Source organism: Pygocentrus nattereri, chromosome 2 (assembly GCF_015220715.1).
Source record: "Pygocentrus nattereri isolate fPygNat1 chromosome 2, fPygNat1.pri, whole genome shotgun sequence".
Taxonomy (NCBI): domain Eukaryota; kingdom Metazoa; phylum Chordata; class Actinopteri; order Characiformes; family Serrasalmidae; genus Pygocentrus; species Pygocentrus nattereri.
This window is the reverse complement of record NC_051212.1, coordinates 17,306,728-17,321,224: the sequence shown is the minus strand read 5'-3', so window position 1 is coordinate 17,321,224 and position 14,497 is coordinate 17,306,728. Positions and strand designations below refer to the sequence as shown.

Here is a 14,497-nt window from a genome sequence, read left to right as displayed (position 1 = left end):
ACAGTATATAGAGGTTTTAGAAAACCGTATGCTCCTATCCAGACAGTGTCTCTTTCTGGGAAGGCCTTGCATATTTCACCAAGAGGATGCTAAACCACATACTGCATCCATCACAACAGCACGGCTTTGCAGAAGAAAAGTACAGGTGCTGAACTGGCCTGCCTAGAGTCCAGACCTTTCAGCAATAAAAACATTTGGTGCATCATGATGTGAAAAATCCAGAAAAGAATACCCAGCACTGTTGATCAGCTAGACAACATTCCTCTCCCAAAACTCTAGCAATTGGTCTCCTCACTTTCCAAACGTTCCCAAACAGACTGTTGTTAAAAGAAGATGGAATGCTACATAATGGTAGACATGGCCCTTTTTTTAAATACATTGAAGCCATTGAGTTGGTGTTTTTCAGGAATTGGTGAAATGTTCCATGTTCTACTGTGAATAAAATATGGGTCTATGAGATTTGCAAATCATTACATTGTTTTTATTTATATGTATTTACATTTTACATAGTGACCCAACATTTTTTGAATTGGGGTTGTATATACTGGACAAATAAAATAAAAATACAATAAATATAAAAGAAAAATAGGAAAAAAAAGGAAAAAAAAACTTGAAATCTGTTGTGAACTTTGATTTCCCACCTCTCCACTTTACTGTCCTAACTGATACTTTCTGTTTTTTGTTTACTTTGGTGCTTTTGCCTCACAGACATGCATGAATTTTTTCTCCTCTGCATCACAGAATGCATCCAGTAAAACATAACTGTTAGTACTTAGAGCCATCACAGCACAGTCCTCTCCTTCAGGATACTTACTCTGAACCCCTTTCCAGTTATCAGGCTCATTTCCAGTCCAATATCTAAAAACAAGAGAACAACATAAACTCACTACTCTTCACACAGTGTGTCATTAAAAACGCATGAAAAACACTGAATTAAATGTCTAGAACTTTACTATAATGTTAAATGTGAAAGTAAGAAATCGGATCAGGTGTTTTACAGTCTGAAATGGACCTACTGTGCTGTCTGACTGAGTCGTGTTCCATCTAACCAGCGCCAGTCTCCCTCCTTCACAGCATCAGTCAGACCCACCCAGTAGCGCTGCTCACCATCACCAGGCTTTGACCTCTTTATGAAAATCTGTAACCAGAAACATTTTTGTTTATAAAACATTTTTGTTATAAACATTGCTGTATTATAACTGTATAGAAAAAGTTAGACATGAGTATTATAATTATACAATATGTAATAATATGACAACATATACATTTTATTTAATTTTATTTTTTATTGCTGTTAACACATTTTAACATTTATTAAAAGAAAAAAAATCAACAAACTCATCTGTTACTGAGCTTTACCACTTTAAGCTGCTACCTGTTTGAATAACACTCTATAAATAGTTATTATGGTGTTGCTAAAAGTACTTCTTGGGTTTTTCTTGACACAGTAACTTATACTTTTTTTTACAAGATAAGTTTATGTCTTTGATTTAATAGCACAGCTTATTCTTAGTGCATTTCAGTCAGTGGGTGTTATGGAGTCACTCATTATATCTGATCATCATACCTCCTCCTCTACATTGCTGATAATCACCAAGTCTCCTCCTGCAGCCACACAAGCATCTCTACTGGCAGTCCAGGTCTTCACATCAGTAGAAAAGGAGTAGCACTTTCCGTTGAAGTACTTCCAGTGCCCAGTACAACAAGATTGATCCACACACAGAGCTGCATAAGTACAGTTTTCACTGTTAAGACATTTCTTAGAGATAGTGATAAGATCATAACACACAGGAGTTATGTATTCTTTTTTAGGACTTCTGTAAAACATAATATCTATATAATAGAGAATACATTATACAGGTAAAGATCTTACACTGACGATCACAGGTCTGTTTCTTCTCTGCTTGGAGCTGCTGAATGATTTTGTCATTCACTGGAAAGTCATAATGTCATACAAGTAAAGATAAGATTAACAACAGTAAACACCAGACACAGTCTAACATAGTTAAACAGAAACAAGCACACAAACATTTTAATTAATAATTATTCATAATAGTATTGACAGCACATTCTCATTGAGAAAATTAGAATAATGCACTTGATGGTCAGATTAGGAAATACAACAGCTTCTGTAAATGAAAGCTGCTCTGCAGTACAATTTCTGTTCTTGGCCACATCATCTCTTATCCCTTTCAACTGCCAGGAACTTGCTCTGTGTCACTATCCAAATACTTATGGACCCAACTGTATTGATTAAGGTGAAGAAATACATAATGATAGTGTTGGGATGAAACCATTTTATTTTTTTAGTTAAATTAATTAACTTATCTAAATTTAAAACCCATAAATGACCTGAGAGGCCTTTATCAAATTACCAGCCAGTCTGGTAACCACGAGCCCTTCGAGCTTTGAGTACAGCTCGGCTTGACCCGCCATCCTTCAAGGTGCACGGAAGACAAGCGTAGAGAATGTTCTCTGTACTGGCACCCAGGTGGTGGAATGAACTCCCACTGGCTGTCCGAACAGCAGAGTCTCTTGCTGTCTTCAAATGTAGACTGAAGACTCATCTCTTTACACAGCACTTAAATGAGCACTGAATTATAAGATGCACTTATTTTTTATTGTACTTCACTGTGTATTGTAGTTTATTGTATTGTATTGTATTGTTTGTTATGGTATTGCATTGAATGGCTCAGAGTTCTGTGTTCAATTCTGTTTCTTTTTCTCTTGGTGTTTGCAGTGACATTTTGTTTCTAGCAGTATCTGAGCCCAGGACTGTCTTTTCTCTAAGCTATTGGTAACTAGCAAAGATACTTTCTCTAGATTGACAAAGCACTTCTTGTAAGTCGCTCTGGATAAGAGCGTCTGCTAAATGCTGTAAATGGTAACCACACGGAGAATATTACACTGTTACAGTAACGCCTCCTGTTACACCCCACCACCCATGTTGTTACACTCACTATCATTCTTGTCTGCCAAAACAGCAAATGGGTGTGAACAGGCTTGCTTCCAACCGAGTTAGTAATACACCAGAATTTCATCCTCTAGATTTTACAGTTAATGGGACTCATTCATCAAGTTTTTTCTTAAATTAGTTTTGAGAAAAAGGTCCTAAGACAAAGTATACAGGTTTACTGATTTAGGACGTTTTCTTAAACCGCAGAACTGTTTGCACCTTTGTGCTCTTGAGTGAGTGTAGATTCTGTTCTTACCCAAGAACAAATCCTAAATAAGGAAACACTGGTGAAGACTGGGATCTTGGTGAAAACTGCATAAGTAGGTTTTAAGAAGAAATTTCTTCTCAAGAACGATTGGTGAAGGAGGCCCATTGTTAGCAATTATCTAATGTGCTATAGTGAATTGTTTAATGTATCTCATTTCACTTTGAATCTGCTATGATGTGTACTTACTACTAATGTTATGCTGTAAGATTTTCTTCTCTTCCAAGATTGCTGTGTAGCTCTTCTGTGTCTTATTTAGATCATTTTTCATCCCTGAAATACAAATATACAATTATGAATTATACACACCCAATTTATTCAGCAGGTGTTTTATATTATATTAAATGTTTAGCATTTACTGTGAAGGCCTGGCAACCTGAAGAGGGTATTTGTGTGTGTGTGTGTGTGTGTGTGTGTGCGTGCGTTTGTGTGTGTGTGTGTGTGTATATGATCATAGTGTTCAAATTTTTAGGACCTATGAAAAACACAGTAAACAAATTCCGTGTTGTATATAGTGAAATCTGCTATTTACCTTCATGCCAAAGTGAATCATTATATTTCTCACTTCACTTTGAATCTGCTATGTGTACTTACTACTAATCATATCCTGTAAGTTTTTCTTCTCTTCCAAGATTGCTGTGTAGTTCTTCTGTGTCTCATTTAGATCATTTTCCATCCCTGAAATGCAAGTATACAATTATGAATTATGCACACCCAATTTATTCAGCAGTTGTTTTACATTATATTAAATGTTTAGCATTTACTGTGATGGATGGACAACCTGAACAGGGTGTGTGTGGGTGTGGGTGTGTGTGTATGATCATAGTGTCTTTTCTTTTTTAAAAATTTTCGGATCTATGAAAAACACAGTAAACAAATTCCTTGTTGTGTATGTTAATCTGCCTTTACGTAAAAGTGAATCATTATATTTTTCACTTCACTTTGAATCTGCTATGTGTACTTACTACTAATGTTATCCTGTAAGTTTTTCTTCTCTTCCAAGATTGCTGTGTAGTTCTTCTGTGTCTTATTTAGATAATTTTCCATCCCTGAAATGCAAGTATACAATTATGAATTATGCACACCGAATTTATTCAGCAGTTGTTTTACATTATATTAAAAGTTTAGCATTTGCTGTGATGGACTGGCAACCTGAACAGGGTGTGTGTGTGTGTGTTTAGCATTTTGTAGACATAGAAATGTATCCTACATTAAGGTTCACTGGAAAGGTTTTCCTTTTCTTCTTCACACTAAAGTGTGAAAACTTAATCTCAAATGAAATACAGTTTGTATAGACGTGTGTTGTGTGTGCGTGCGTGTGTGTGATCATGGTGTCTTTTCTTTTTTCAAATTTCTAAGATCTATGATTATGCCAGAGTTAATCATTATATTTCTCACTTCACTTCATGTGTACTTCCTACTAATAATATCCTGTATGTTTTCATCCCTTCCAAGATTTCTCAGTAGCTGTTCAGCATTTCATACATAATATACTATCATGTCAACATTATATTCAATTAAAAATAGTACAAATACAACATATCAAATGTTAAAAATAAGAAATTGTATATTTTTTTAATGCCCATTTTGAATTTGATGCCAGCAACACATTCCAAAAAAGTTGGGATGGGGACATGATTACCACTATATTGCATCAATGTCTTCTTTTAAGAACACTCTAAGTGTTTGGGAACTGAGGAGACCAATTGTTGTACTTTTTCCAGCTTGGTATAGGATTTCAGCTGCTCACTTTTTCATTTCATCATATGCCGATGTTTTCAATGGTGACTGGACTGCTGGTAGACTGATTTTCTATGGAGCCATGCTGTTGTACATTTTACATTGTCTTGTGAAATAATCAAGGCCTTCCTTGAAAAAGACAGCATCTGAATGGCAGTATATGTTGCCAAAACATGTATATATCATTCAGCATTAATGATGCCTTCCAATGATAGGTCCAATGATAGCTAAGCTAATGTATAGTCCAGTTTAATAGAACTATTTTTCCCTTTCCAAGGGTAATGTTTATTTTTACCACATCTTTCATATTTTTCACACATGAAACACATGCTAAAATCTACAAGCTTAATTGGAATTTTTGGGAGGACCTTTCAGTTATGCTAACTTACTACATTACTTGTCAGCCTAACAACAGGCTTGTCCCAGTGAAGAGGCAAGAGGGGGGGACAGGGCCAGGCCCAGCAATGAGGATTGGATTGATAGGAATCCGGTCACGGTGATGGCCAGCGTCAAAGCACTGGCCTGGCAGTGGGGTGCAGCTGAGTGGACTACTGGGAAGCCAGTGTTCAAAAATTTACATTTTTCAGGGATAATTTGTGTTGAGCAATGTTTTATTCCCTGTCTGTAAGTACATGTAATCCCAACCATCATGGTGTTTAGTGCTCCAGTAAACACTAAAATAAAGTCTATTTACTGCCTCCTCTGTTGTCTTTATGGACACTTGTATCAGTGACAATAACCATTTCAAGTTCTCCTAAAGCAATGTTTTTCCATTTTCAGAATTTCACACTGTTTTCCATTCAGACACTAACCTGTGAGCCGTTGAACAGTTTCTTTATGTGAAACATGGCCATAGATGACTGGTGAACAGAAGCAGAAGATCCGCAGAAAATTGAATGAGAAGTTACAGTGAGTGTCTTTCCTCCTAACAGCAACACAAGTTCATAAAGCAATAGTGACACATTTTTTATATATATATTAGAGTTTGGACTCACAGAGCACTCCAATGATGAGGGCCACAACAAAAAGGACAGCACAGAGAGAAATCCACAGTATTCTCTCTTTAGCTTGTCCAGTTGTCACAGCCTTTGACTTTGGCTCAGGTGAGGGGTCAGCAGGTTTATCTGGTCTATGCAGGTCAGAGTGGCTAGGGCCAACTGCCAGAACAGAAATGATTTATAAGGAAAATTGTCATTAATGAAAGCTACTGACCAGATATACATAGCAGTGTGCAGTGTGGAGTTCAGAGGAAAGTTTGTTTCAGCACTGGGGTGTAAAGAACACAAGGCCTAATGAACAAAGATAGAGATGACAGATTTAACACTGTTCGTCCTGTAGCCATGGAAGTAGCTTCTTTAATTGTTGCTATCTTAAGGCCAAGAATATCAGGACAAACTGCAAGTAATAGAAATACTTAAATTGCTATGAGACCAAAAACAAGTTATAGTACTCAAAATTGCATCCAGTGCTGAAAAATGTAGTCCCATTGAAGATCAACAAATATTTCAGGACTGGAAATAGCCAAGAATGCTCAGATATTAGCAAGAAAATGAGAATCTAGTAAACACTGATGAATGCAGTCATGTCCAAGATCATGTCGAGGTACCAGAGCTTGAAAAAATTGGTAGCGTGATTGTTCACAGTTCACAGTTCACAGTTCACAGTACTTTATTAGTCCCCAGAGGGCAATTCATTTGCAGCCTTCTCGTCCACACACACACAACTATACATATATACACATATACACATATACACACAAACACTATATAACTATCATTTAAAAACACTATTATCCCCATTTAACAGCTTGATAGCAGAAGGAATAAAAGATTTGGAATAGCGATTTGTTCTACTGAAGGGCATGATATAACGCCGACCTGACGGCATTACCGTAAATTCACTGGACAAAACATGATCACCCTGAGTGATGATTCCTTTTGCTTTCTGAGCTACTCGTTTCTCCCACAGGGAGACCAGGTCTCTCTGTTGAACTCCAATTATCTTTGAACAAATTTTTACAATGCCTTTCAGGCTATTCTTGTCCCTCACTGACAGCCCATTAAACCAACAAATAAACGAAAAGGTTAAGACACTTTCAATAAAAGCCTGGTAAAAACTGCACAACACTGAATGACAAACATGAAAGGAATTCAGTTTACGCAATAAGTGAGCTCTTTGGTGACCCTTCTTAACAGCCAGCTCTGTATTCGTATTCTGTATGATTGCTGTTTAAGTCTGGTCCAGCCTTAAAATTACATCTTTTAAAAGTAGACAGAAACTGGCAAGACATATCACACAAGCACTCACTTAGTTTATAAATTAGTTAGAGTCTTTTAAACCAGGAGAAAAATGTATGTGTGCATGCAGGTTTCAGAAGGGGCTGGCAACCATGAGCCCAAAGGTCTAAAATCATTTAAAATATTAAAATGTCTATTTTTCAAATATTAAACAACAGATAGATTGCAGAAGTACACCATATAAAAGTACACATGTGTATCAACTTCAGTTTTGCCTCAAGTAATTACACAAGTATATCTTAACAGTTGTAAAAGCCTATTCTCTCTCATGTAATTACACAAGGGTAATAACACAAATGTAATTTTGGAAGTTTTTTCAGTACCTAATAACATACTTTTAGACATTGCTTACACTGTATCTGCCAGCCTTCCCAACATTTAGCTAGCATTTATGTTGCTAGAGCTGTGTATTTTCTGTATGTGTATGTGACAGTACAGCAGATGTCCCCTTAGCTTCAAATGTAGTTTTAATGACATTAATTAAATGTGTTGAATTTCCCCCAAAGCAATGTCTATATTACCACTCCATTATTATACAGTGTCTGTATAACAGCTACACAGGAACTGTCCACTTATTTTAAAGTGTAACTTCAACCCTAAACTACAGGAAAGTTCCTGTGCAGAAGATGCACTTGTTTAATTACATTAAGCAAAACATGTGTAATTACATAGGCTGTACTTCTGTAATCCATCTGTGATATTGTCTAAATCATCAGTAATTACAGTGTTGTTGCATTTGTTATTCATGTGCAACTACAAGTTATTAGAGATACTTAATATAAAGTGAAACCAAAAATTATATTGTTTGAAATTAATAATAATAATAATAATAATTATTATTATTATTTTGTCAAATTTAGAAAAGAAAAAGAAACAAAGACAAGATGCGTTGAGCAGGAAATTCGAAGTGTGACAATATGACACCCCCCACCCCCACCACCACCTTTCTCTGCTTATGGTAATGTATGAAAAGTTACACAGACTCACCATCTGTAGAGAATCTCACTGTGGAATAGATCAACTCCTCATTTTGTGCAACAGCTGATAAAACATGAGAAGAGAATGTGCAGTACAAACGGTTTAAATGTGTTTACTTTATGGCAGTATATGATCAACCATCACATTAAAAAGACCTCCTTGTTTTTACAGTCCATTTTATCAGCTCCACTTTCCATATTGGTGCACGTTGTGCTGCTGGAGTTTTTAAACAGTGTCACTGCTGGACAGATAAGTCCACCAACCAAAAATATCCAGCCAACAGCGTCCTGTGGACAGCGTCATATGACCACTGATGAAGGACTAGAGGAAGACCAACACAAACTGTGCAGCAGCAGATGACCTATCATCTCTGACTTTACATCGACAAGGTGGACTGACAAGGTAGGAGTGTCTAATAGAGTGGACAGTGAGTGGAGATGATCCACACCTGCTCTGTGGTGGTCCGGTGGGAGCCCTGACCATTGAAGAACAGAGTAAAAAGGGGCTAACAAAGTATGTAGGGAAACAGATGGACTACAGTGTGTAATTGTAGATCTACAACATGCTCCTGTGATATGATCTGGTAAGTGGAGCAGATAAAATGGACAAAAGAGTAGAGAAACAAAAGTTGCTTTTAATGTTCTGGCTGGTTAGCATATGTGTTTTTAAACCACTTTATAACATTAGAATGTAAAGAAATAAATGTAAATACAGCAAAAACACACCAACAATCCCTTGTTTTCAGCAAAATCACTGACATCTAGAAGAACACAGGTTTGGTTCCTGACCTCTTAAAATACTACAATGACTGCATGGATTTGTTCAAACCATCAGCAGCACTCATTTAATTTAAATTGTCAATAAAAAATATTAATAATTTAAAGGTAACTGTGAAGGAGAGGTTCGGAAATGGTTAAGCTAACACACATCAAATCACTATGTCCTCTTTATTTGTGTTTATCCTAATGTTATTTAATCCTTTTTTCATCAAATAAATGCTCAATGAACAGAGAAAAAATAGCTTTACAGATTTTTTCAGATGTCTTTTGTAGGGCTTTGGGTATGTGTGTAAGGTAAACCGTAACTATAAGGCACATGTAAAACAATGTGTTTGGACTAGGGAGCTGTACAAAGTGCTCATCACTGTCTTTAGTTTTGATGTAAAACAGGTGACATGAAGCATACAGTGGTGTGAAAAAGTGTTTGCCCCCTTCCTCATTTCCTGTTTTTTTGCATGTTTGTCACACTTAAGTGTTTCGGAACATCAAACCAATTTAAACACAGTCAAGGACAACACAAGTAAACACAAAATGCAATTTGTAAATGAAGGTGTTTATTATTAAAGGAGAAAAAAAATCCAAACCATCATGGCCCTGTGTGAAAAAGTGATTGCCCCCGTTAAAACATACTATAACTGTGGTTTTTAACACCTGAGTTCAATTTCTCTAGCCACACCCAGGCCTGATTATTGCCACACCTGTTCTCAATCAAGACATCACTTAAATAGGAGCTGCCTGACACAGTAAAGTCCACCAAAAGATCCTTAAAAGCTACACATCATGCCGAGACCCAAAGAAATTCAGGAACAATTGAGAAAGAAAGTAATTGAGATCTATCAGTCTGGAAAGGGTTATAAAGCCATTTCCAAAGCTTTGGGAATCCAGCGAACCACAGTGAGAGCCATTATCCACAAATGGCGAAGACATGGAACAGTGGTGAACCTTCCCAGGAGTGGCCGGCTGCCCAAAATTACCCCAAGAGCGCAGCGACGACTCATCCAAGAGGTCACAAAAGACCCCACAACAACGTCCAAAGAACTGCAGGCCTCACTTGCCTCAGTTAAGGTCAGCGTTCATGCCTCCACCATCAGAAAAAGACTGGGCAAAAATGGCCTGCATGGCAGAGTTCCAAGAAGAAAACCACTGCTGAGCAAAAAGAACATTAAAGCTTGTCTCAATTTTTCCAAAACACATCTTGATGATCCCCAACACTTTTGGCGACTGTTCGTGAACTCAAGCTGAAACGAACTTGGGTTCTGCAGCAGGACAATGATCCTAAACACACCAGCAAGTCCACCACTGAATGGCTGAAGAAAAACAAAATGAAGACTTTGGAGTGGCCTAGCCAAAGTCCTGACCTGAATCCTATTGAGATGTTGTGGTATGACCTTAAAAAGGCCGTTCATGCTCGAAACCCCTCTAATGTAACTGAATTAGAACAATTCTGCAAAGATGAGTGGGCCAAAATTCCTCCAGAACGCTGTAAAAGACTCATTGCAAGTTATCGCAAACGCTGCTGTTGCTGCTAAGGGTTGCCCAACCAGTTATTAGGTTTAGGGGGCAATCACTTTTTCACACAGGGCCATGATGGTTTGGATTTTTTTTCTCCTTTAATAATAAACACCTTCATTTACAAATTGCATTTTGTGTTGTCCTTGACTGTGTTTAAATTGGTTTGATGTTCCGAAACACTTAAGTGTGACAAACATGCAAAAAAACAGGAAATGGGGAAGGGGGCAAACACTTTTTCACACCACTGTATCTGGGTCATTCCATGGAAATGGCACATTTTGAGTCCTCATCTCCTCTTTAGGTGTATTTTATCTACAGGGTCACAAAAATCTATATTTTACCAGCTTTACACATACATTGAAATATCTCCTTTAATACAGTGTATTTTTTATTTTTTTTTTATCTTTTTATGAGAACTTTGTTTATTTGTTTATTTTTGCTGACACCACCTATTTTGTCATGTCCCTCATGGCCTTCAACGAAAGTATACTTAGAATATACCAAATACAACTATAAAAAGTCCATATATTTTGATGTTTGATGTTAGTTTTTTTTATTTCAAAACTATATGCTAATTCTGAATCTCATGCATGCCATGTGCTCTCTCTCTGGTATACAGTATGTAGAGCAGCGGCCATTTTGTGCAAAAATCACAACCCCGTCACACTCAACCCCGTTACATGTTTGACTGTGAGGTATACATATCAATGATACATTTAAGCAAAAAATTTGAAAATGTCAAAGTCCAATTTGAACCATTCTAGTGGAATGACCCATCTAAGATCAACTGGTAGACTGTTCCACTGCGCAGCTACCGGGCTGATAACATATCCACAGTGTGAGGAGGGGGAAGTGCATTCACAGCCTTAGTAACAAACACTATAATCTTATACTGAACATTGCAGTGAACTGGAAGCCAATTGAGGGGCACTGAAGCTGGGGGTATATGATAATTAAAGTGGCACAAAAGGGTTCTGTAAGCGATACCACAGAACAACAACTTCTGATTCCCAAAAAAAAAAAAAAAACTTAAAAAGGTGATTGGACGCGTCACACTGTCTCTTTTACAAAATGGTTTCTTAAAGAACCATCCTTTTAAAGGTTCTTTAGGGAACTTAAAGTGGCTCTTCTTCTGTGACAATGCACAAAGAAGTGGTTCTGGTACTTTTCTTTTTTAGTGTAGCCCTAGCATTTTCAACAAACTGAAGGCATGCAAGACTGGCTGACGCCAAAATACTAAATAAAAGCAAAATACTTCTGCAATAATTCAGGCAAGATGAGCTTAAAACATGAATTACTTTATGCAGATCCTTTGAAGTAGGAAATTATACAATTTTGGTGAATCTTCTGATGACTTTGCATTTTTGAACATTTTACTTCACTTTAACAGTGTTAGCTGCTAGAATTACTATATCAACCAAATGCTGTATACTGTATATTGCTGCTCTGGTTGCTCATACTCTCAGTATCATGTTCTGTTTTGTATTTATTGTAAGTCTTCCGTATTATTTATCATACTGTATTGTCTGCACTAAATTTATTGTATTGTCTCGCACTGGTGTTCCTGTGTTGCACCGTGGTCCTGGGAGAAGGTGGTTTTGTTTCACTGTGTACTTGTATACAGCTGAAATGACAATAAAGCCTGACTCGAGACTTGGTATTATAAGAAGTCTTGCAGATTATACAATTCGAATGATCTCTTTGCCTGACATTTTACACTTAATACAACAATGTTAAAGCTATGAAGCTTTCAGGAAACTCACTTGGGTGGTACTTTACACATCCAGTCTAGCTCAAACCACAACATGATCACAGAATTGCATCGTCCCTAATTGTACTTACTTTTCTCATATGACTTTTAATTGCATCAGCACTATTATCTTTCCCATTCTTTACAAACAGTTATATTTCCTATTCCATACTATTCCAAAGTTATTTCCTCCAAGTGAAATCTTCACACTGCAGTTAAAGTCTGGGACTCTTTGTGAATTCTACCTTTAAGTGACACAACAGGAAATCTAGCTACACTTTAGAATCACAAATCAGCAACACACTTCAACAGGATTACAGCATGCATGACATGACATATAACAGGATTAACAGCACGATATAAAAAATACAACCCTGTTATTCTTGTCCTGTAAATGTTTTGCATTCATTAATGGACATAAAAAGAAATTATAACTCACCTCTGAAAGGTTCATCCTCTCTTGGCTTTCTTGTCCCAGAATTTATAAAATTCACATTAGAGTAGATGGCTGCCATGTATGTCGTGAGAACGTGTGTGTAGACGATGCACTTACTCTAACTCAGAGTGAGAAGACATAAACTAATTTCTTTCTCATTATTTGAGAGCGTCCAGTGAAGAGTGTCACTTCTGCTTTCTCACATTTAGTGTGCTTTCAAAGACATACATGACACCAGAATGTACTGCTGGCTGAGCATGGTCAATAAGTTAATATCAGAAACAGAACACAAGAAAAAAAAAAAAGAACTGTAAAGGCTGGAGTACATTTAAGTGCACCTTCTTTCACCACTCAGATATGCTTGTTCCTTCTTTCTATTTTAGTAGTGCTTCTGGTTCCTCTTTAATATTCTGGAAAATGCTAAAATTTGCTTAAGACTACTGTGTGACTTTGACAGGAAGCCACTAGAGGTTAAGTCAAAGTGAGGGAGTAGCAGAACGGTAAAGGGAGCAGGTTATTTGGTTGCTGCGATATGAGTTGCAAATGCAAGTCTAGTTTTCTGTTTTTTTGCTGTAATTTGTTCTGCGAGAGTGATTATTTGGAGTTCATCTAGTCTGAATTTCTTGGGATTCTGATGGTGTGCTTGTTGTTTTAGCTATCCCCCGAAGGATGGTAGAGCAATGCTGATACAGAGAGTCTTCCCCCAGAATCCTAAAGAAATTAGCTCAGCAGTGACAAAAACATCCAATTCTGATCTCACAACTTCCAAGACCTTCACTGTGGATGAAGCTTTTTGATATAGTACTGTGTATAAACATTGTTTCAAAATGAGTTATTCACTCTCATGCCTATACAGTAGGGATGGGGCGATTCACCGATTCACATCGGTGATTCGGCACACATGTCTGCGATTCGACTCCACCGGTACATTCAACGTGCATCGGGTTTAATTTGCGGTGCATCTCCTCTAGCCTTTCTGCTTCGGCACATACCAAGGTTCAATCTGGTGTTGTGTTTTCCACTATCTATTCCTTATTCTAACGTATTTTCAAGGCAACATATTTTTTATTTTTATTGATTTTTTTTTCCGAGGCAACATAAATGCCCCCTCGTGTCCTCAGGCACTGACGCAAGCACGCAGACGTACACAGCAAAGCTGGAGGGAAACGAGAGCATTAGCAACGACAAAGACACACAGATCAAACGTGTGGCAATATTTCGGGTTTTTTAAGCGAGGTGGTCAACTTGACAAGACGCACGCCATCTGCAAACAATGCCGTGGGGCTATCAAATACGTTAGTAGCACAACGAACCTGGCGACACACATGAAAGACGGCCCGGTGTGGACATCTCTGCGGCCGCTAGCCCCTCGTTTTCTTCGGATCCTGCTGAAACACGAGCCACACTGAGCCACACTGAGCAGTAGCAAAGGAGGTGACGGGTCTATCGCAAGTTTATTTAGGCAAAACGCGCCCCCGACAGCTGACTCTGCTCGCTCCCAAGCCATAACCGATGCCATAGCCTACTTTATTTGCAAAGATATTCAGCCCCACAGCGTCGTAGAGAACGAGGGATTTAAACAACTGGCCCACATCTTAGACCCAAGGTATAAAATACCACAAAGGGCATTTTTTACTGACACACAAATTCCTGCTCTGTACATAAAAGTGAAGAAAGAGGTGATGGACTCCCTCAGTAATGCCAAACGAGTTGCTATCACTGTGGATGGCTGGACATGTGCCACTCATTCATATATCACAGTCACATCACATCATATTGAGAAT

General features: G+C 37.6%; 1 protein-coding gene across 2 annotated transcripts; it reads right to left on the bottom strand.

The window, feature by feature from the left end:
- Window positions 1-545: 545 nt before the first annotated feature.
- Window positions 546-14,242, bottom strand: LOC108440291 (C-type lectin domain family 10 member A-like). 2 transcript variants are annotated; one of them, XM_037546493.1, is made up of 11 exons: window positions 14,027-14,242; window positions 8,246-8,299; window positions 5,957-6,118; window positions 5,774-5,821; window positions 4,187-4,270; window positions 3,816-3,899; window positions 3,411-3,494; window positions 1,874-1,933; window positions 1,568-1,725; window positions 1,017-1,138; window positions 546-858 (listed from the first exon to the last, which is right to left on the bottom strand). In XM_037546493.1, the coding sequence occupies exons 1-11, from the start codon at window positions 14,061-14,063 to the stop codon at window positions 684-686; spliced, it is 1,068 nt and encodes a 355-aa protein (XP_037402390.1). In that variant the 5' UTR covers window positions 14,064-14,242; the 3' UTR covers window positions 546-683. The 2 variants fall into 2 exon arrangements, with proteins under 2 accessions (XP_037402390.1, XP_017574573.1); XM_017719084.2 differs by lacking the exon at window positions 14,027-14,242 and adding an exon at window positions 12,717-13,069.
- Window positions 14,243-14,497: the final 255 nt, after the last annotated feature.